This window comes from Ruditapes philippinarum, unplaced genomic scaffold, assembly GCF_026571515.1.
Source record: "Ruditapes philippinarum isolate M1 unplaced genomic scaffold, ASM2657151v2 ctg73_1_1_1_1, whole genome shotgun sequence".
Lineage (NCBI taxonomy): Eukaryota > Metazoa > Mollusca > Bivalvia > Venerida > Veneridae > Ruditapes > Ruditapes philippinarum.
In genome coordinates, this window is record NW_026857427.1 from 259,919 (window position 1) to 284,023 (window position 24,105).

Consider the following 24,105-nt stretch of genomic DNA (forward strand, 5'->3'; position numbering starts at 1 on the left):
AGCTATTTTGATAAATAAAATTGAAGTGCTTATAGTTCCAAATATTAAATTAAAAGCATGTTAAAGAAACAACAAGAGCCACCGCCGGGTGGGGGGCAATGCTTGACTTTTTACTTTTTCTAAAAGCAAACAAAGAAATGTTTGAACAAATCTTAACGTTTCCTTTTTATGAATTTAATCGGTCTGTCTTGTCACACAAGTTTTGTCTATATATTTTTATATTTTGTATATATTTACATACGCATTTATATTTATACGCATATATATATATATATATATATGTGCGGACAAAATTTAAGTATGAAAATTAACAAAGGGCAATAACTCAAAAATTAATTTACTATATACAAATAGGAGGGAAAATCAATGAATCCCCCCCAGGGCAGGGCCAATTTTGACCCCAGGGCAATTATTTGAACAAACTTGGAAGACACTGACAGGATGATGTTTCATGCCAAATATTTAAGCTTTAGCTCATTCGGTTTTCTAAAAGAAGATATTTTAAGTTTTTTCTTTTGTTGCCATGGCAACCAGAGTTCTTGCTTGGAATTAAATTCTTTGACCATTTTTTAAAGTTGACTACCAAAAGAACATTCCTGTGAAGTTTGGATGAAATTGGCTTAGTGGCTTATGAGGAGACACCGGACGAAAAGCGATCACAAAAGCTCATCATGTGACTTTGTGACAGGTGAGCTAATAAAAAAGGGAAATTCAAAGTTAACAGGGAAGATTATTCTGGAAATGTGGACAGTAGATTTATAAACCTAGTCATAATTATGATCTGGGAATTTGAAGTTTGAAGAAAATTCCATAGAAAAAAAAATCTAAGTTCAAAGGGGGGGGGGGCATACAAACTAGGATATTGAATCTTCTCACACATGATTTGAGTCATAATATTTAGGAACATATACATGTACTTGAAGTTTGAAGTAGACACCTTAAGAAATAAAGAAGTTATAGAAATGAAATTTCCTGAGTTCAAGGATGATAATTCTGATAAGTGATAGAAATATGAACCTATTGCCACATATGATGTGGGTGATGATAAAAAACATATATTTAAAGTTTGTAGTTGATACATTAAGAAATAAAGAACTTAAACAAAAACAACATTTTTTCTAAGATAAGGGGATTTGTGAACCTCCTTGTGCATAATCTCCATATCTATCCATATTCCAAGTTTCATAAAAATATTTTCAGTATTTTTTATTTATTGTTATATTTGCCATTTTTTAAGTCTATTTGTTGCCATTATATATAGCAACCAAATTTTTCAACATAGATATGTGCACAATCTCCAGACTGCCATCTACTCATATTTCAAGCTTCATAAAAATGTTTTTTGCGATATCATGGGGTCCAGTTTTTGTGTTATATTTGCCATATATTTTATATCTATTTGTAACAATTACAACCAAATGTTTCAATATAGGAAGAAAAGAAAAATGCATGCATAATCTTCAGACTTCCATCTACCCATATTTCAAGTTTCACAAAAATATTTTCAGTACTTTTTGTGTTATCAAGGGATCCAATTTTGTGGATGGATGGATGGACAGACAGATGGTTGAAGAATGGATGTATTCAAAGTCTGGTATATAAGTGGCTACTCTTTTGTTCTCTCTATTGTTCTTTTAGCCAGGTAAGAGAAACAGTAGCCACCTATGAGCTAACTGAATGAAAAGCATCAAAGGAAATTTACTCTTCCCATAGCCCTCTAAGTATCTACCTGTTTGTACAGACAGACAGGCAGACAGACAGACGGAGGGTAAACCTAAAGTCCCCTCCAGTTAAACCAGCAGGGGTCTAATAACAAAATTTTATCAGAAGATCTATTGCCATATAATTATTTTGTATACCTATATAGTTTTTTATTTTTCGTTTTGTTTTGTTTGTTTTTGTTTGGTTTGGTTTTACAGGGCACCAACTTATTTTAGGTCATATGGTGCTGAAATAGGGAAGATGAATTTGGATAACCCTGGATAAGCAACACCAGGGGTCAAAGCCACCTCACCTGCTATAAACAAAACCCATTTAGTCGCCTTTTATGAACACCTAGGGATAAACGGTGGCTGCAATTCTGATGCTTGAACCCTTACAGGCAACCCCTCAGCCACAAGGGTGATACATGTATGTATGTTTTCTCATGAAAATACAGAGTTTTATCACAAAAAAATAGTCATTATATATATAAGTTTTCTTATGAAAATACAGTTATTTATCTCTGAAAGAATGATTGTACATGCAATATTCTTTAACCTTTTACCCCATGAGCATATTGTGAAAAATGGCCATTTTCACTGAAAAGCCTCCTGTTACAAGTTCAAACTGCTATGAAACTATGAACAAGAGCTGTCACAGGAGAAAGTGAAGCTCAACTAATAAAATACTGGACGCAGAAAGGAAGACAAAACTATGAAAAAAACTCAATTATGTATAATTATGTATTAAGTTATAGTAAAAAAATAACACTGTTAACATAAATTTCAAGATCAAGGGGAATAATTCTGGAAATAGTCACACTAGAGTTATGAACCTTGTCACACAACATGTGTGTAATGATAGAAAATATATTTTTGAAGTTTGAAGTAGATTCCTTAAAAAGTAAAGAAGTTATTATATTTCTGAAAGTTCAAAGAAAGATAAATCTGTAAATAAATGCTTCAAGAGTTATGAACCTTATTACATAAAATGTAATTGATGATAAAGAATAAGTATTTGAAGATTGAGGTAGATACCTTAAAAACTACAAAAGTTATAGTAAAAAATAACATTTTTCAAGAAAATAATCTAATTTTATGAGGAGATAATTCTTGCAATATAGGTGCTAGAGTTATGAACCTCTTCACACAACATGAGGTTTATGATAAGGGACATATATTTGAAGTATTAAGTTGATACCTTAGGAAATAAAGAAGTAACAGTAAAAAATAATATTTTTAAAGGAAAATTCTTAGTTCAAGGAGAGATAAATCTGAAAATTACGGTGCTAGAGTTATGAACCTTGTCGCATAAGATGTGGTTGATGATAATGAGAAGTAACAAAGTAACAGTAAAAAATAATATTTTTTAAGGACAATTTTAAGTTCAAGGGGAGATAAATCTGAAAATTTTGGTGCTAGAGTTATGAACAGTGTTGCATAAGATGTGGTTGATGATAAGGAACATATATTTGAAGTATAAAATTTATCCCTTAAGAAATAAAGAAGTAACAGTAAGAAAAACAGTATTTTGTAAGGAAAATTCTAAGTTCAAGGGGAGATAAATCTAAAAATATTGGTGCTAGAGTTATGTACCTTGTCACATAAGATGTGGTTGATGATGACACCGACGCCGGGGCGAGTAGGACAGCTCTCCATATACTTTGTATAGTAGAGCTTAAAATGCTTTAATACTGATGAAACTTGGCACAAATGTTGACTGGACCATAGCCTCTGTAACAGCATGCTCAATCGTAAATTTCCAGTTACAATGGGAACGGGGGGACGTCTCAAGATTGCGAAAAAATCACTATTTTGCATTTTTTCCCCATCAAAACTGATTTCAAAGTGCTGTAACTTCTCAATGAATTGAGATAGAGTAAAAGGCTTTTCTGCGTCGGTTACTAGATCGACCTGAGGCCATTTTTAGCCTGTCACATGTCCAAAATTTTCTTGGTGATGAGGGGGAATACCGCCCCCTTCAAACCCCCCAAACAGGCACCAAAAAAGTGATCACTTTTTTAACAACATTTCTCAAACGAAAAAGTGTTTTGGACCTAAATAGGGTTTTTTTTTTCACTGTTTGAGGCCTCAAAATGGAGGGGGGTGGGCGAACAGCTGTCAAAACACGTCTATATGAGGTAAAAGGTTAAATAATTTTAATTCATATGTTGTCTTATAAAAATTTCTTTATTGCTTTAATAGAAAGCACTTTATATTAAAGTCCTTATAGTCCTTATAGTTTCATGTATATTGGGGTATTTTATTTCAACAGAGGAAACAATCAAATAATCTAAAAAAACAATGAGGATGAAGAAATGAGTTATTTTCCTCACTTCACATCACCAGAGGAAGTAAAAGTAGCAAAGTTTCTTTCAATCTTGCGAAACAGAGTCAATACAATTCCTATGATTTTTTTTTGCGACATAGTTCCAAATCAACTTTTCAAAGTAAGTTTATTTATTTTTGTACACATATTTTAACAAAGTATTTCATTAAAATTTTATTATGTAAGAGTTTAATGCCAGTAAATAATGTTTATATTTAATTCAAGTATCCTTTTCCTAGCTTCTGCTTTACCTTACAATTTTAAATAATATAATGTAATTTTTACACAAAATTTAATCAAATTTATAACTATGTATTGATGAAAAAAATATTATAAATGTAACTCTGGAAATCAAAAATGTTTCACTATTTTAAAGTACTAGTTCAATTTACTATTGATAAAATGTAATTTGCCAGGATTAACTTTAACATTCAGTATTAAGAAATTAATTAATCACACATCCCCTCATCTATTAATACACTGACATCAAAATGTTCATGTAATAAAAATAGGAAAATATTGAAACAAATAGATACTAAGAGGATATTTTTTCGTTTGCGTGAAATATGGAATATATTTTCATGAAACATGATAAAATGCCACATATTTTCACGAGCCGAAAATATGTGGCATTTTATCATGTTGAGTGAAAATATATACCATATTTCACGAAAAACAAAAAAAATAACCTTTTTATTTAATTTCATTGTCAAAGAAAATGGTGATGAATCCCCTTGCTTGCTACCAACTGCAATTGTACAGCGCGCAGTAATTTATGCGTAAGCACGCGCTGTTTGGCGCTATATTGTGACGTCATGTAAACAACTCTTTAAACGTCTGTACAGCGTTAATTACTGAATTAAAGATATTGGTGTTCGGATTAATTTTCTTAGTTAGACCGTTTTCTATCATGCTAGATAGTTTTCAAAACAATATTCAAGAAAAAGTTGTTTTGTATTTATCAGATTTTTCAAACAAAACGGCGAAAGAAGTACATTAAAATAAATATGAGTTTTGACTCCGCCCACTTTCATATTTATATTTCATATTTATTTTTCAAAAATATGAAATATATTTGACTGATATAGCACCATATTTCATGGGTAAAATTAAATAAAAGGAAAATAATAATCTATAAAATTATATTTATTAATTGGTATCTACCTAAAATTATGTAAACTTTCCAAATTGGCTATTCTGTACTGTTTTGTTCTAGGACATCAAGGTCAGTTAAGTAACATGAAGAAGTATGTGACAAAATAAACTTGGTTGCTGACTGAAACAATTTTTCTTTTTTACTAATATATTACAGAATGTTTCAAGAAGCTGACTACAGAGAAAATCTATCATTGATGTTATCAGAGGTTTTAGATGACATTGGTGTCAATGAAAGAATGGTGATGAGAAGGAGAAGACATACAATGCTGAGAGAGACTATAAGGAATATCAGGTTCAGGTTAACTGATGTAAACAATACTCAATATCATCTAGGGAGCCAGAGTGAAGGTACAACTACTTTAGGACTCCATTCAGACTTTGATACACTCCTCTGTACACATAATGCCAATATAATACAAGACTGGTCAGAGTGGGAACATGGCAAGAAAAACTATCTCATGATACAGGATGAGAACACTACCCCTGGTTATTGTTTCTTACAACTGCTCCAACCTGATGTACCTCTTCCTGCCACTTACATTCCTGATGAAAACCATATAACTGATAGAAGTGGAAGAATATTGTTAAAAAACATAACATTTAATGGTGTCATTCCGGGTGCTGTAAATCATGGACCATCAAATGTTGTACAAGGAGAACCTGGAGGCTGTGATCGAGACATTGTGTTAGCTTATCCTTGTAAATCATGGCCTCAATCAGCATCTGGTTGGTTAGGAAGACAAGGAATTGGCAGATGGCCAACACAAGACATGAGAAGATATGCAGCCAGTACTAAGTGTTTTGTTGTCCCAACAGGAAGTAAAGTTAGTGAATATCCAGAACTTTAATGGAGAATATCTACATCATTGGCAGAGAGGTTTCTTATGTCAAACCTAAATATAACACAAATAAGGTGCTATGTATTATTGAAAATGATTCTTAAATCCTTCCTTAATCCTCAGGGGACAATCAATATATCAAGTTTCATGTGTAAAACTGTTCTATTACACTGTATAGAAAACACAGAGCCATGTACCTGGAGAGAGAACAATTTATTTATATGTTTAACATACTGCTTATTAGAATTACACAGTTGTGTACAGAATGTCCGTTGTTCACATTTCATTATCCGAGAAAACAATTTGATGGCAGGGCAATTTACAGCTGAAAAAAGACATGAACTTTTAATAAAAATAAGTGATTTTTTACAGAATGACAGACAAATGTTACTTACAATTGATATTGATGATCTTGGTCATAGATTGCAAGTTAAAATGAACATTGTACCACACGGAGCATATCATTATCTATCTTCTATTGAAATGAATGAACATTATCTGACCCTTGAATATCTTAACATAGCATTCTTTACAAGCAACAGTCATAAGCTTGTTTTAAAACATTTACAAACAAAAAACATTAGAACAATGAAGCATTTTATAGGTAAACTAAGTACTTTCAATGTTACTGGTAATAGATTAGAACAGGGTGCATTCAAGTTTCTAGCACCTTGTTTTTTTACCACATATGGATCTATCCTGGCATCATTTAATATTGGTGAAAATAATCAAGTTTCACCTGAAGCATTGGTTTGGTTATCCGCTGGTTTAAACTCAGATATCTCCTCAAGCAGACTTAAATTGGCTTCAGTGTACTACAGTACAGGAGACATGGAGAAAGCTGAACTAATTCTGAGACACACTGAACAAGGATATAACTCTTATCCTGTTTTACCTATATGTGGCTACAGGAAGAATGCTCCACCTACAGTAACAGCAGAATTCAAGAGGGCATGTGGTGAACAAAGTGACGACTGTATCAAACATATTACAGCATTTTGTGTCAGATTTATACAGAAAGAGATCAACTGTGTTCCTCATGAACTACAATATGAAATGTTCAGATCTACACAAGGTGACATGATACACAGAAATAACATTGAAGACTTTTGGATGGACTGGGCTGAAATTGATTCTCTACCTTTCCTGTACTTCCTACAATATAAGATCTACAGTCATCTACAAAGACATCAAGATCAACAACAAGCACTTAGTAAACTTTTAAGAACCATAGTAACTGATATAAACCTTAAACATAGAGAAACAGCTCTAAACATTCTAGGACAATGCATGGAACAAGAAAACAGACCTCAACAGGCATTAAATTATTACCTGCTTTCTCTTCAACAAAGGCCAAGAAACAATGTAGCAATCATACATATATGTAAGCTCCTGTCTGGCTTATTTGCTAGCCAATAATAAGGGGTCAAAAAACAGTGACAGTATTACAACTGAAATTTTCAATGATTATATACTGATTGTGTGTAACAAACTGACTCAGATGTTAAAATATATATATAATATTATGCCTTTCATCATTCTTTCAGTTACATTTTAGTCTCAAATAACACAATCAAAGTGGATGTTACCCAATATTTAACTTCTCACTACACATCTGAGGGTCTTTCTGTTATATTTTCATATGAATTAGCAACTAATATGTGATATAATTTTGTATTTATAATCATATACTGTTATAAAAAATGTAATAAAACAAATAAAACTGTATAGACTTCTTACTTGTTAGAATTTTTTTTAAAATTCTGAGACTTTCACGTGAGAAGGTAATGTTTTTTACAGAAATAAAGTTTGGTGTGTTTGCTGAGCTAAGAGATGCATAGATTCCAGACTCACTTTTTTTAGCTACATTTCTCAAACGAAAACATGTGTTTGGGGCTCAAATAGCACATTTTTTCACTATGTGAGGCCTAAAAGAGGGGGGGGAGGGGGGGGGGGGGGGGGGGGGGGGGGGGGGGGGGGAGGGTCGAAAGTGCGTTGTTTTTGCGTATATATGAGGTAAAGGGTTAATTGACATTACGCCAGGTAAGGGATTGCTCTGCCCACTGATTCACGTGACCCGGTCAGTAAGTAACTAAGATAAAATACGATACCGATGTTATAGCAAAACTGTTATGCCACTAATGTTACCAATGAATTTACCTTATAAAAAGTTTGTATATATATAATTTTGATACTTTTAATATTTTATTATTGAATAGTAGATCTATTTTTCAATGTATAAATGTATTATGGTATTTAACCAAAAAAAAATCAGTAATCACATGTGTCGCCTCATGATGGCCAAAGAAATTTTGTGACAGACGGACAGACAGACGGACAGTGCACAACTAGACTTGGTACTGATCATTCCTGTAAAGTTTGGACAAAATTGCACCAGTAGTTTATGAGGAGTAGTGAGGACAAGCTTTTGCGTATCTGGCAACACACAGAAAAAAACACCTTTTTATCAAAGGGCCATAACTCGGCCAAAATCATTCAACCGGAAAACCCGTGCAATATGCGCAACGACTTGAGCTACAGATCAATCCTGTAAAGTTTCATTGAAATTGCATTAGTGGTATAAGAGAAGTAGTCCGGACAAACTTTAAAAATAAAAATTATTAAAGGGCCATAACTCTGACAAAAATCGTTGAACTGGAAAATGCTGACAATATGCACAACTAGACTTGGTACTGATCATTCCTGTAAAGTTTGGATGAAATTACACTAGTAGTTTATGAGGAGTAGTCCGGACAAGCTTTTGTGTATCTGGCAACACACAGAAAAAAACACCTTTTTATCAAAGGACCATAACTCGGCCAAAAATCATTCAACCGGAAAACCCGTGCAATATGAGCAAGGACTTGAGCTACAGATCAATCCTGTAAAGTTTCATTGAAATTGCATTAGTGGTATAAGAGAAGTAGTCTGGACAAACTTTAAAATTAAAAATTATTAAAGGGCCATAACTCTGACAAAAATCATTGAACCAGAAAATGCTGACAATATGCACAACTAGACTGGGTACTGATCATTCCTGTAAAGTTTGGATGAAATTGCACCAGTAGTTTATGAGGAGTAGTCCGGACAAGTTTTGTGACGGACGGACAGTTGGACAGACATACAGACGGACAGACAGACGACGGAGAAGTGATCCCTATATGTCGCCACTACTCCGTAGAGGCGACACAAAAAGGGGGAAATATATGCATTTATGTATTAATGATGCATGAAACGTTTTCCAAAGATCGTGTTATTTCTTGTTGATTTCGATGAAAATTTAAAACTGACAAAATATCATAGTAATCTTACAAATTCAAAGAGACATTATATGTAGAAAAGTATATGATTATATTATGATAGTTTTATTTTGAAATTGAAGTAGCGAAACAAAAACAGTAAAGTTATATTAGTGACACAAATAAATCTAAAATCATTTTTAGTGTTTTATATGTGAAATTCAGTTTAAATAATACATAAATTTGTTCAAGAATTGTTAAAATTGATTCAGAGAATTGCATGCCCTTGCCTACTTTTTTTGATATGTGATTTTGTATTGTTAACATATATTTTATATGATTCACAACAAAATACAATGTTATTCTCTTTAAAATAAGATTCACATACATCAGACATGATGTTATTGGTATAAGTTTCGTATTAAGCAGATCTATTTGAATATTTAATATTAATTTATTGAACTTGAACAAAAATATTCAGGTAAGATAATTTCACCCACTTTTTGGTTGTATTTGGTTGTATTTACTCATTATATTTGCATTTTTACGGCTGCGTTTTTTATTGACGCTATACATTATAAACGAAAAAGTTGTATCTTCTGGATATTCTAGGAATGTGATTATTAATAGACAGAATGGAAATAAAACAAGAGCTGTCAGTAGGACAGCAACGCTCAACTATTCTTAGTGCTTGATAGTAAAAAAAAATGCTTGATACAGTTACCTCCTCCTGTTTACAGGTTGGGGTCATGATGGTGAACAAGTGTGCAAAATTTCAAAGTCATATGTCAATGGACTTTGAAAATATTTGAACTATTACAAAAACTTTAACGTAAATTCTAAGTTGAAAAAAGGGGCATAATTCTGTCAAAATGCTTGATAGAGTTACCTCCTCCTGTCTACAGGTTGGGGACATGATGGTGAACAAGTGTGCAAAGTTTCAAAGCCATATGTCAATGGACTTTGAAAATATTTGAACTATTACAAAAACTTTAACATAAGTGGTTACGCCGACGCCGACGCTCGGGTGACTACAATAGCTCTACTTATTCTTATCGAATAGTCGAGCTAAAAAAAGTGGATTTGTTTAAACCTTTTCATTTGAAATGCATTGTATTATAGCCAGGATAAATGTTTCATACTTATCATTTCAATATGTAGGAAATTTTTTTTTTAAAAAGTCGAGCTAAAAACAAAACAGAAAACCCTGACCTTGATTTATTTCTCTAACACTCATTGTTCATTTAATTAGGTCTTGGCTAATTTGTAAAGAACCAAAAGCAAAGCAGTAGGCTGAAAAGAGTCTCTGTATGTATACTTCACCAGCTTTTATCTATTTGTAAGAAATACAATACATAACCCTAATTGTAACAAGATGATAAGAAGCCGTATAATTCCTATTCTGACATTTGTAGGCAAATCCTAGACAATACACAATTTACTAAGTGGCAGCATGGCTGAATGGTTAGCATGTGGGAATAGAAATCTAAGAAACGCTATCCGCGTCGGTTCAAACCCCGTCAGGGATGAGACGCTGTTTCCTTAAACAAGAATCTTTACCCTTATTCTCAGTACTAGATGATTCCAGGAATGGATTAGTGTGTGTGTCTATTAGCTATAATTAGCTTCTTACACAATCAAACTAAAATAAATTCTGAATAAACCAATAAACCAAATGATAGACAAGTCAGCCCATAAAAGACTGGGTATATCAAAATCAAAGGTAACTTATCAAATTCAGTATCAAAACATTTACTTCTTATTCCTCTTCCAAAGAAACATGGCAAATTTTCTTTCATTAATGTATCAACATATTCTGATGTTTTTTTTTTATATTCAAACCTTTTTAATATACTAACCTTGATATGGTTTTAATGCAGTACATGTATGAGTAATGGTGTCAAGTACAAGAAGTCGTAACCGTGGATTTCTAGAGGAAACAATATGTTTGCATCTCAACATCACTTCTTTCACTGCCTTAACATGGTGTGGTAATGGTTGTTTCTTTTCTTCTTCTGTCTCCATGGCAACATCTTCATCCATGTTGGTAGGATCATTGCTAAAACAGATATATATTGTCATGTTTTCTTCATATGTGTCTAAAATCTTTTTTTTACCCCTGTCCATGTTATATTTATGTAATGGATTTACCCAGCTTTTGATTTGGAACAGTTCATTCAGAATTCCAGGGATTTCTATCTCAGACTACACAAATTAGGACTGCATTGATGTGGCTCTACACTGGAGGGGACAGTATTTTTGAAATGTTGAAAAAAAAAACTTCTTTATAATTATATAAATGATTTCTTTGTACTTCTCAATAAAATTACCTCATGTTGTTCTAGAAGATAACATTGATAGTGCCACTTTATACAAAATGTGTAACAAGTTGAAGAGCAACACCTTACTTAACTGTAATAAAAACATTGGGCTTAAAGTTAAGACGGAGTAGAATACTCATTCTATTACAGGTAGCAGTAACTGTGAACTTTGGCCAAAGATTAACTGCATTAACACATTTCAAATCAAAGAAAGTAAATTTGACATCAAAATACTTTTTCCAGGATATTCTTTTATTACTTAAATATAACAATTTTATTCCATGACAGGACTGGAAATTTCCGAATATTTGTGCACCATTTGATGTAGGTTGAGACCAATTGCTTGCGAGCTAATTTTCAGATCATTCTCTTCCAAAATAATAATTTTCATAATGCAAATTGACCCAAAAATGAAAAGCGTAAAGCTGGTTAAGAATCACACAAAAAATTAAAATTCTAACCCGAGTCGTTTTCTTTAATATGTTTTGCTTTTTTCCCCATATAATATCCTTAAATTGGTCTATGTAAGAATTTCAAATTTTATGTTTTAGGCTTTTTCACCTCAGATAAGCCCCTTTTAAATTCTCTATGGGATTCTCTGTCAAACACATGGAAACTATGACAACCAAACAAAATAGAATACTGTTAAAACATACCTGAAATCTAGAAGTTCCTCCTCAGTGAACTCCCCTCTTGCTTCCCTCTCTAGTCTCAGAAGGTTAGAAAAGTAGCTCTTCAACTCTTCTGTTTTTCTCCCTATTCTGTCAGGATCATTTCCACTGGTCAACGAGTGTGCACCTTCTATGCACTGATTACCTCCCTTATTCATGTCATTTAACTTATGTGAACAATTATTTGTTGAATTTACTGTGTCATTTAATTGGCAAGAACAGTGACATTTACATGTTAATTTACCACTAATTCCCATGTTTTCAGTACCACTATTCTGACATTTAAAACTTACACACTTTTTAGCTCCACAATCACTGTTACAACATTTTTGTCCCGCTGAAGTCACAAGATTTTCATCACTAGTCTGTTTCTCTGTTACACCTGTTGCATTGTCCAATAAATTTGTACTATTTGTTCGACTATGGCACTGACAATGTGGCTGGTTCCCACATGTACAAGACTGTTTACCAGTTTTATTACTGTCATCAGCTGGGAACCATCTCACCACAGCTTTAGAGAGTTCATTAAGTACACTCATAAAAAGAACAGACTCTTCTGCATAATGATCATCTAAAGATTCCAAAATCTGGAAAACAATAAAATAATTATTATAAACAATCATAAATTTGATGCATACTAACTGGTATAAGCAAGTCATTATTGTTTGGTTTGATGGATATTAAATTAAAATGGCACTGTAAATGTCATATGGCCACTTTTCAACTTGACCTCAAATGCCCCTTGCATTATTTCAGGCACCTCGGTAATACCACCAACCTTCACCACTGACCTTTTGTAAGCTTTCTGGAAAGTTTCCTCGCACTGACGAATCCAAAATCTTTATTTCTTTAAATAAGCATTGAAATGATAAATGATCTTTGATGTATCATATATTTTACAAAGACTTGTAAGATTTCTTCAATATGTACAAAATTATTTTTTCAATGCCAAGGGAACAATCCTGAATTTCACTTTAATTTGTTTTTAAAATATATTTTAATTTAATTTTCCCGCTTTAAAAGGGGTATAGATAAAAAAGACGTTTTTATTTTTCTGACAAAAAATTTTTATTTATAGACCCCCTGAGAAAAAGAAATTAATGTGGATTTTAGTTAACTGAAGAAAGCATGCCAAAAATAACCATCATACATTTATATGAGGAATTTTATTACAGTATTTTAAAGTTTTTAGAGATAAAATTTTCACAAAAATTACCTCATTAATCGTATCATCAATCAAGGGCAGTAACTCTGCACTACTATATTGTAACATAACTTTGAGCACAAGGGGGCACTTCCGGTTCCTGTTGAGATGACGTAACCTCAATGATATAGCGTTCATCAGATAATCACAGTTGTTCCTTATCAACTCATCTAGTGATCTATAAAACAACATAATCAACAAAATCAGAAAACATGATAAAGTGACATAATGCCCATCCATGGGCAAATGTTGAGTACATAGGAAAAAGTCAAAATAAAGGAATGAAATAAAAAGTCAAAATATAGTTATATTTTGCCATAATTATGTTCAATATACAAAAATAATCAATAATCCACGTGACCCACAGGCATTTCCATAAATATCATTCAGAATGTATCTTACTTGTAACATTTTTAAGAAGAGTGGGGTAGTCTTATTATAATTTTAGTAGTTCTAATTATTATCAATTTCTGGTCAAAAACCATTATAATAGTCAGTCTGTTGAATTATATTACCCATTCAACTTGACAGCAAAAATATTAGCAAAATGTCACTTTAATGTTTGACACCATGTAACTTTCTTATCAATTTAAACTAAAGGATAAAATTCTTTTTCTTTTAGTTTCACTTTCATTCTGATCAGACTGGAAAACTGATTTGCCTTGCTTTAAATTTAGAAGTCTCCATTGTTAATTAAGGTATTTAATATTAAAGTGTTAAAATTTACCCGTCCACAATTTAAAGTCTGCCCAAAACGGTAAACAGTTTCAGAATGTCCGAGTACAGTTAGGTTTGTTTTTACATTAATTTCAACAGATTTTTGTAATATCTCGGCAGTCGGCCCACACAATGGGCTTTACTGGATAACTTACGAGTAACTGCCAATTTTTTCATAAGCAACTGACTAGTATGGTACTCCGACATTATTTCTGAATCAGCCAAGGGAGACAAATGACCATTAGACTAGATCTTTGAGATTAATTGTCACAGAGAAAGTTTGCCTTGTCTAAGTTTTACTCCAGTGATTCCTGGATTACAAATTTAATGCTCTCTTTAAATTGGTTGGTCTGACTCGACACTGGTGGAACTAACTTGTCATTTATGTCTTAAAGTTACGTATTCAAGGATTGAAAAGAAAAACCAACTTACTTATATCTACAAGCAGTGCAGACGTCCCAGAGTGATATAAAGGCAGCGTTACTGATATAGGCCGTATCATCACCGAGTTTCTCTAACATCGGGTATAATACATGTATCAATAATCTCTCATAACTACTCTTTAATACCTAAAATGTTACAAACAAACTAAATGAAGAATATATTTCTACCACTTTCACCCTGCTGAAAAGTCATTTTTGTTGCAAGTGCTTCAACACTTAATTTATTTTCATCTATTAAATACAGAGACAAAAATACAGAAATGAAAATGTTAAGCATTCTGAACCCTCAGTCTACTGGCAGCAACTAATCCATGCCTACAGTGCAGACCATCATGCAGACTATCATGATCTACACTGTTCACTATTCAAGGTTTCTTTTCCAGGATTTTAGGAACATGACCCTTACCCATGGAATTGGAAATTTCAGCTATGTTTTGTTAAAAATTGGTAAAAAATGCATGACTTACATGTTGCAGTGCTTAAATGAATGCAAAGAATCACTGTCTATGGTGGCATCTTCAAACATTTAAGCACTATAACAGTGAAGAAGCCCTTATTTTCAAAGATTTTAGAATTTGTTATTCAATATTTATATTTTGCAATTTTTCCTGTTGATTGGGAAAATAATATAGTATTTTCAATTCGTAATATGACCGAATATCGGCTAAAAAATAAGCCAAAAAAATCCCCAGTATTCAGACCATCATGGTCTGCACTGTTCACTAGTTCACATTTTGAATTGTCCCCTAAAAAAGATGAATGGTTTTGGTAAGATTTAAAGATGGCCAAGTCCATTTAATAAATTTAAAGTGGTAAGAGGTTAATATGTTCAAAGCATTCTGTTTAACAAATATTTGATCCCACTCCTATAACTTTACAGTTCGCATTTTGGGATATAAATTAAATTTTAATAATTTAAGGGGTAAAATGAATAAACATCAATTCAAACCTGGCAAATTTTTCCAAATCCCCCCAGAAAAGGGCAATCGCACAAATTCATTCATCTTCCCGTTTTGGTTTCTAGGGGAGTTTTTAAAGCCAAACCTCTCAACTGCTGTTCTAGTGACTGAACCTTAGGCTGGGAACCAGTCACAGAAGTCACAAGGTCAAAGTTCACAGGGTTCAAATACTCTTCTATCAACATTCTGAAGTTTAAACAAAAATTGTTATTTCAAATAAATGTTTCACAAAATAACATAGAATTTTATTATTGCATACTTTTCAAGATATGCCAAAAGAAGGTATCAACACTATAAATTGATAGTAAACAAGCATAGTTTTTCCCCCATTTCTCTTAAATATTTTTATCATCTTCTATTTTTGAATAGCACAATAACATTTTTGTAAATGTACACCTAAGTGTCTTTTCTCTATCATTTGACCTGTCAAGTAAATAAAAACAACCTCTTCTCCATTTAGTGTTTGCTTCCCCAAAAATATTGTGATAAAATTCACAAAATGGCTGTTTTCTCAAATCTATTTTACTTTATTTCCTTTCCAAAAACATTCCCTGTAAGTTTGTTTGATTGGGTTTTAAATCACACCGACACAGTATAGGTCACTTGGCGACATTCCAGCTTTACTGCTGGAGGAAGACCTCAGGTGCCCTTCCGTGCATTATTTCAGGCACAAACAGGCACCTGAGTAGAATCACCAACATTCCGTTCCCTGTAAGTTGTACCACAAACGAGCTCCAAAAAGGAAGAATAACATTGTTATTATTATCATTAAAATAACACTACCTTATTACAAACATCCCTGACTATATTAATTAAGTTCTAATATTACCTAATAACGCTGTCAATCTCATCTCTACTATGTTTATTCCAGCTTTTACCATTCTTTGTGTTACTCGTACAAACTGTAATAGTAAATAGTAAACAAAAATACTTAAGCATGTCACCCTACTAAATAAATGTACACAATTTAACATGTATATTCCTTTTTATCTTTATTAACATTCAATAGAAGATGTAAAAACAGTACTTTGCGAAATTCAGATATGTCGTAAAGTAACATTAATTTATGATACAAGGCATAATAATCAAAATTACAGTCATTCATTCATAATTTATCTGACCAACAAACTTATCTATGTATACAAGAATGATTTAAACAATAGGGACATGGACAGTTGATTTTTTATTCAACAATGCTTGATCCTTGAATAAAAGCAGATGTTTTGAATTCTAATTGCATTGGAAGCGATAGGTTTAAAACAAGGTATTCCAAGTTTTAAAATAACATCTGAATGAGTGTAGTTAAAATGTGGCCTATCACAAGGTGTGATATTAATGTGTATGCAGACGCCAAAACCCTGTGAGCAGGATAGCACTTCCCAATCTTCAATTAGTCCGTCAATCCAATTTAGCGGCTACGAAGTTTTCATGAAGAATATAAAACCAAAAGGATAGAAATAAAACGCAACAAGATAGACACAAACAAAACTATTTGACTATATAAAGACTTATATACCTAATTCCCCAGTGGTACCCAGCATTATTTCATTGATGACTAGAGTTGCCTGTAACTTAAACATGCTGCTCTCGTGAAATATATCCAGGAAGTGATCTATTAATAGATGTATATCACCATAGTAACCAAGGAGATGACACACCCCCTGTACCTTCTGGAAGATTCGATCATTACTGAAATGTTTGAAGTATTTTCTAGGACGTATAATACTACATGCCTCGTTTGTTATACCTCCACTACCTGAAACAGAAAATTAAACTAGAAAATGATATATAGATTAATTAACAAGAACTTTAATTACATTAATCTTTACTATGCCAATTTGTTTATAAAGAACTTTTGTCTTGACTGAAACCTATTACTTTTAGCAATTTCAAGCACTGAAATTTAGCAGTCAAACAATAAAAATCTGGGCTGGATGTGCAGGTAGGCCTGGATGTATTACAGTGGCAAATGTCATCCATTATAGTTGGTATAATTCTACTGGTACAGTATATTTAAAACTATTGTCTTTGATGTAGGTTTCAATAGGCTATTTAGACAACAAAATAACAATGATTATTATTTGTGACAGGTTTTAAGTCAAGCTGACACTTTTAAGGTCATATGACGATTTTTTAGTGGTAGTGGATTTATTTGTTGGGTTTCACACTAAACAGGTCCAGCTTAATGGTGGAGGAAGACCTCAGGTGTTCCATAAGCCAGCTGGATAGCTTCCTCACATCAATATATTCAAAGTCTCTATTAAAATTTGAACCCACAGGGGTGAGGGGCAAGTGGTTTGAAGTCAACAATCTTACCCACCTGGCTGTCGATACCCCAACTATGATTATATTCTGTAAGTTACTCAAATTACATCAAACAGACAAACCTTATCTATCAACAAAATGTTTACAACAACAAAGCAATGTGTCATTATCATTACCATAAACAGAATATAATATAAGCTACATTACCTAGCCCAGTTACCGTGGTTCTCTCCTCTACTATCTTTATATCGGAACACTCTAGTTCTAGAATCTGCAGTAATGCTAGTGACAGTCTCTTTAGATGTGGTAATGATAACAGGAAGTTCTTCACACGTGATCCCAGTATACTGATATAACCGGCCAACATGTTCAACAATGATATCTTATCTTCTTCCTCTATAATATCATCATAATCAATTATCATATTATACTGCTATATTTTGTATGAAAAAAAGTATTTACTTCTTTGAAACATGCCAAACTAGTCTCTTTTAAAAAAATAAAGTCCTTATTGGCATTTCAATTTGTATAAGATGCTATTGTCTTAGGTTTTTTGTGTTTTTTGGGGGGTTGGGTTTTACATCGCACCAACACAGTGTAGGTCATATGGAGATTTTCCAGCTTTACTGGTGGAGGAAGACCTCAGACGCCCTTCTGTGCATTATGTCAGACACAAACGTGTGCATGACTAGGACCACAGACGTTTTGTAAGCTAACTGGAAACAAAGTCCCTGGGGGTTAGGTTATTTCAAATGGGCCTCAAAGTGCATTATATAATACGAAAAATTTATCATATTATCACCTTTCTTTGAATAATCGTGACACTGTTTATAAAAATCATAAATATACGTCTGCTGTCAATTTATGAAGATATTCCATGTTTTTCTCAAAGGTAGTTTGCTGTTTTATAACAAGAGGGCCATGATGGCCCTGAGGTCGCTCACCTGTATATAGGCCCCCCCCCCCCCCCAACCCCCACCCCCAAACGTTGCAGGGCCAATTTAACCAAAGGGCTTTTATTTGCACAAACTTGGTAGACACCCATAAGAAGATGTTTCATGCTAAACATCTAAGCTCTAGCTCATTGGGCTATTTAAAAGAAGATTTTTTTTAAGTTTTTACTATACACATATAGTGACACCCCTGGGCCGGGCCAGTTATGACCCCAGGGTTTTTATTTGAACAAACTTTGTAGACACTTACTAGAATATGTTTCATGCTTAATATCTAAACTCTAGCTATTTGGGTTTTTTCAAAGAAGATTTTAAGTTTTTGCTATACACATATAAGGAAAATCAATGACCCCGGGGCGGGGCCAATTTTGACCCCAGGTCTTTTATTTGAACAAACTTTGTAGACACTCACTAAAAGAATGTTTCATGCTTAATATCTAAACTCTAGCTATTTGGGTTTTTTTCAAAGAAGATTTTAAGTTTTTGCTATACACATATAAGGAAAAATCAATGACCCCGGGGCGGGGCCAATTTTGACCCCAGGTCTTTTATTTGAACAAACTTTGTAGACACTCACTAAAAGATGTTTTCATGCTTAATATCTTAACTCTAGCTATTTGGGTTTTTTCAAAAAAAGATTTTTTAAGTTTTTGCTATACACATATAAGGAAAAATCAATGACCCCTGGGGCGGGGCCAATTTTGACCCCAGGGCTTTTATTTGAACAAACTTGGTAGACACCTATTAGAACATGTTTGATGCTAAATATCTTAACCATAGCTCTTTGAGTTCTTTAAAAGAAGATTTTTAAAGTTTTTACTATATGCATATATAGGGAAAATCAATGACCCCCCAGGGCGGGGTCAATTTTGACCCCAGGGCTTTCATTTGAACAAACTTGGTAGACACCCATTAGAACATGTTTCATGCTAAATATCTTAGCTCTAGCTCTTTGGGTTCTTTAAAAGAAGATTTTTTAAGTTTTTACTATATGCATATAGGGAAAATCAATGACCCCCCGGGGCAGGGCCAATTTTGACCCCAGGGCTTTTATTTGAACAAACTTGGTAGACACCTAATAGAACATGTTTGATGCTCAATATCTTAGCCATAGCTCTTTGAGTTCTTTAAAAGAAGATTTTTAAGTTTTTACTATATGCATATAGGGAAAATCAATGACCCCCGGGGCTTTTATTTGAACAAACTTGGTAGACACTCACTAGAAGATGTTTCATGCCAAATATCTAAGCTCTAGCTCTTATGGTTTTTTAAAAGAAGATATTTCAAGTTTTTTCTTTCGGCTGCCATGGCAACCAGAGTTCTGCATGGAATTAAATTCTTTGAACAATTTTTAAAGGTGACCACCAAAGGAACATTCCTGTGAAGTTTGGATGAAATTGGCCTTGTGGTTTATGAGGAGATGTCATTTAAAGTAAAAGTTTACGGACGCCGGACGACGGACGAAAAGCGATCACAAAAGCTCACCCTGTCACTTTGTGACAGGTGAGCTAAAAATTATTACAAAGATTCTTGACAGACTGTATATAAACAGTTATTTGCAATATCCATGTATATGCAAACAACTATTTACATTGGGCCATTTAATCTGTCAAAAAACTTTATTTATAACTAATATAATACACAACATAAGATCAAAGATAAACCACAAAAATAAGACAATGTTATGAACCTGCAGTTTGTATCTGTCTAGGTAATGAGGTGGCTAGTTTATGGAGATTCTCTTCTAGGATCTCCGTGAGATGATGTTGCTGATCTACAGCTTGACTCTGACTGAACAACTCCAGGGCATGCCGGCTCCCACTGGCTACCTTAGTGAAGTCATCCCCTATTAGGCTTACTAGGATCTCCAGAAACGCAGGTACACTGTCCTTCATTGAGCTAAAATTATATAGTCTCGCTATATTCAATTCCATTTATGTTTGCAGTTTATTTAATATCAAACCATCATGCTAACTTGTTTAATGAAAGAAATAGTGACTGTCGAAAATAGTTTCAGGGTTCCTTTCCTTAGATTGCCAATGGCTTCTTTTTTGTACCTGTAGATCACCCATAATACAGTGAATACTGGAAAGTTCTAGGCTCAGATGGATAGGACATTACTGGATAGGACATTACTGGATAGGACATTACAAGTACTGAAGCAAACTTTAGAAACATTGACACAAACTTTTTCTGATTGACAAATTTGGTGATGAAAGCTAAAACTGACCCAAAAAGGAAACCTGGGTTTCTAAAATATAACAAGATTATCATCATGTTGTCTACAATAAATGTATATTAACTCCTAACTTCTCTTAATTGGAGATTTGTTTGTTTTTAAATGATTACAATTTTTCAAAAAAATCAATTCAATTTCTAACATGTTGTGTTTGATTAGAAACTTACTGTGAGCAATGCAGTAGAAGATGTTCTGCACATTCGACCAGTCCTAGCCTCACCCTCCAGTTGCAATGACTTCGTACAGTAGCCACCTGTTTCACCAAGATGAACAGATTCCCGCTTGTTGTCTTCACCCAGTTCTCATCTCTTGTCACAACCAGTCCGGCCAGCCTTTCATCTAAATCCTCTATAATATAGATATAATAGTTCAAGGATAGGAAAAGACATGGGTGTCATAACACTGGAATTTGGTACCAACTGTAAAACCTCATCAAGGCATTACTTCTTAAAGGTACATTATGCCTCAGAAATAAGTTTTTTAATTGTTTAGAAATGTCAAACATGTTTTTTATAATGTTTTAATAATGAATTTAGAGCATGTTACATGTTTAAATACTCACACCTTTAAATATGAAAGCGATTATTTTTAATTTCAGATGCTTCTGAAGATTTATGTCTACATGTATCTTTATGGAAAAAGAACAATGAATTAAATTGATGTCAAAATTTGCAGAAATATCGCTCTGTTAGTAACCATGAAGAAACATTGCGAATTAAAAACAGTGCTTAATTATCATGCAGAATACATGCACAAATATAGTGTTTCACACATACATGATTTTTGAATAAAGTAATGGTTTGGCAACTTAAGGAATCATTATTTAATACTTACTCTGATCCTTAGACTTGCTGCCCTGTTTTTGTCTGTATACCTCCAGTAGTTTATCATCCATCACTAGACTTACTATCCTCATCCATACATATACAGCTTTCTATAACAATATCATTCTCATATTTTTATAAATCTTTAGTCATAGATATTAACTTATTTATTTAAACCATAAACTTGCTGAATTTCTAACATAGACTTGTCATTTATATTATTAGTTATAAAGATTGTTGACAGGTTATATGGGCCTATATAAACGGCTGTTTGTAAATATAACCCAATCGCTAGGCGAGGGTTATATTGCAAACAGCTGTTTAAATACGGCCATATAACCTATCAACAACCTTTATAACGAATTTATAATACAGCAAACATCATTTTTTAGAAAAAAAGTAAGATTTCTTCATGAATCAACAACAGCCGTGTATATAAAACTATATAAACGTCATGATTATCCAATGAAAAGCGATGTTACAAACATGCAGTATTATTATGATATAAAGATGAAAAGTTGAAGTAAGTCGGGTTACATCGCATGAAAGTGTATGCTGGCCTAGCTCTACAGAGGTGGAAAAAGCTCATCACTTTTTAGTTCCAGAAACGTAAGTGTAAACAATAGAATGCAGAATGAGCAGGTTTTTATTATAATTATAGCCTCAAACAAAACCAAAGTAACAAAGGAAATGTTGTTCAATTTTAAAGTCACAGAAATTCATATCACTTGACATAAAATTGTTTAATGAGAATTATAACCTTTTGTGCAACCTTGTTATAATGGGGGTACCATACTAGCTTTTAACTGAATGACACAAACATGTCACATTGAAAACTCCAGGTTAACAGCCATATGACCACATCTGCAACTGTTTCTAAATGCAATATTTTACATTTCATGTTAATATGCTGAATTCTGCTTAAGCCGGTGCCATGGGGTGTTGACAGTAGTTGCAATTACCACTTCTGTCCAAGAAGCACCTTAATCAAACTGAGCTTACCACATTTTCAATTTTGACATTTTAGTGGTTCTATAGGGATTCATATTTTCTCTATTACCTTGTAAAACATTAAGAAAATAGATACTTTGAATTATATAAACAGAATAAAAACTTACAGATGTAACAGCAAAGCCCTGTTTAGTATCACCAGTAATTATCTTGCACAGGGTTACAGAGATGCCAGGTAGAAATGAGGCATACAGGTTCCCTATATCTGCTTTCATACATTGACTTACTGAAATTATGATTAAATACAATTACAAGTGCTTAAATCAGTTACCCCTCACTGCTGAGGGTTTGAATTCTGCCAGGGATGCTGATTCTTTAAGGTAAGGACATTATCCAACTGGCAAGCAGGTCAGCCGTTCTACTCAGGTGCCAGTTTGTGCCCGAAATAATGCATGAAGGAGCACCTGATGTCTTCCTCCTACAACAAAGCTGAACAAGAGCTGTCCGTAAGACAGCGCGCTCGACTTTTTTATTGCTTGCCAATAAAAAAAGTTTTTGCAGTAAAAGGCAATACAAGAATCTCTGTATTTTTAAAGTGAACTAGTTGTTTGATACCCTTGAATATTACAGCAATGTTTATATGACATAATTTATGGTAAAGTGAACAAGTGGATAGGAATGAATTTTTTTAGATTTTTTAAGTTTTTTAGTGCTTGCCTATAATACAAAACATTGACAGTTAAGGGCCATAATTCAAATAAAATCTTTGACAGAATTACCTTCTCCTGGACATGTTTGGGAATCATGATTGTAAACAAGTATTCCAACTTTCAAATTAATATCTCAAACAGTTCAGTCAAAAAGTGGACTGGTACTAAAAACTTAACCAAGATTCTAAGTCGATAAAAGGCCTTAATTTTTAAAACAAATCCTTGACAGAGTTACCTTCTCTTGCGTACAGATGGGGGTAATGATGTGAAATAGCATTAAAAGTTTCAAAGCAATATCTCAAAGGGTTAAGGCAATAAGTAGATTTTACCCATATTCAATGTATTTTCTAAGTCAAAAAGGGGCATAATTCTGTCAAAAACCTTGACAGAGTTATGTCCTCTTGTCTGTTGATGAAGGTCGTGATGGTAAACAAGTATGGTCAGTTTCAAAGCAATACCTCCAATGGTTTTGAAATAAAGTGAGGTGGTACAAAAAACTTAACCAAGCTCAATACACTTTCTAAGTCAAAAAAGGGCCATAATTCTGTCAAAAACCTTGACAGAGTTATGTACTCTTGTCTGT

General features: G+C 33.2%; 1 protein-coding gene and 1 long non-coding RNA gene across 2 annotated transcripts in view; one reads left to right on the forward strand and one right to left on the reverse strand.

Annotated features, from left to right (window-relative positions):
• The window catches only part of LOC132749705 (TELO2-interacting protein 1 homolog), a 39,787-nt gene that overhangs the window by 8,601 nt on the left and 7,081 nt on the right, over window positions 1-24,105 (reverse strand). Inside the window, exons 6-17 of the mRNA XM_060739577.1 lie at window positions 22,980-23,098; window positions 21,872-21,971; window positions 21,205-21,385; window positions 20,489-20,697; window positions 18,053-18,241; window positions 17,097-17,336; window positions 16,410-16,482; window positions 15,655-15,766; window positions 14,611-14,747; window positions 13,474-13,639; window positions 12,243-12,844; window positions 11,125-11,324 (exon numbers count right to left, since the gene is read on the reverse strand). Coding sequence (XP_060595560.1) covers window positions 11,125-11,324; window positions 12,243-12,844; window positions 13,474-13,639; window positions 14,611-14,747; window positions 15,655-15,766; window positions 16,410-16,482; window positions 17,097-17,336; window positions 18,053-18,241; window positions 20,489-20,697; window positions 21,205-21,385; window positions 21,872-21,971; window positions 22,980-23,098 — 2,328 coding nt within the window. The remainder of the gene's footprint in view (window positions 1-11,124; window positions 11,325-12,242; window positions 12,845-13,473; window positions 13,640-14,610; window positions 14,748-15,654; window positions 15,767-16,409; window positions 16,483-17,096; window positions 17,337-18,052; window positions 18,242-20,488; window positions 20,698-21,204; window positions 21,386-21,871; window positions 21,972-22,979; window positions 23,099-24,105) is intronic.
• LOC132749716 (uncharacterized) lies at window positions 18,987-19,899 on the forward strand. The gene is made up of 3 exons (XR_009628459.1): window positions 18,987-19,176; window positions 19,510-19,610; window positions 19,780-19,899. It is a non-coding gene; the product is annotated as an uncharacterized LOC132749716 (long non-coding RNA).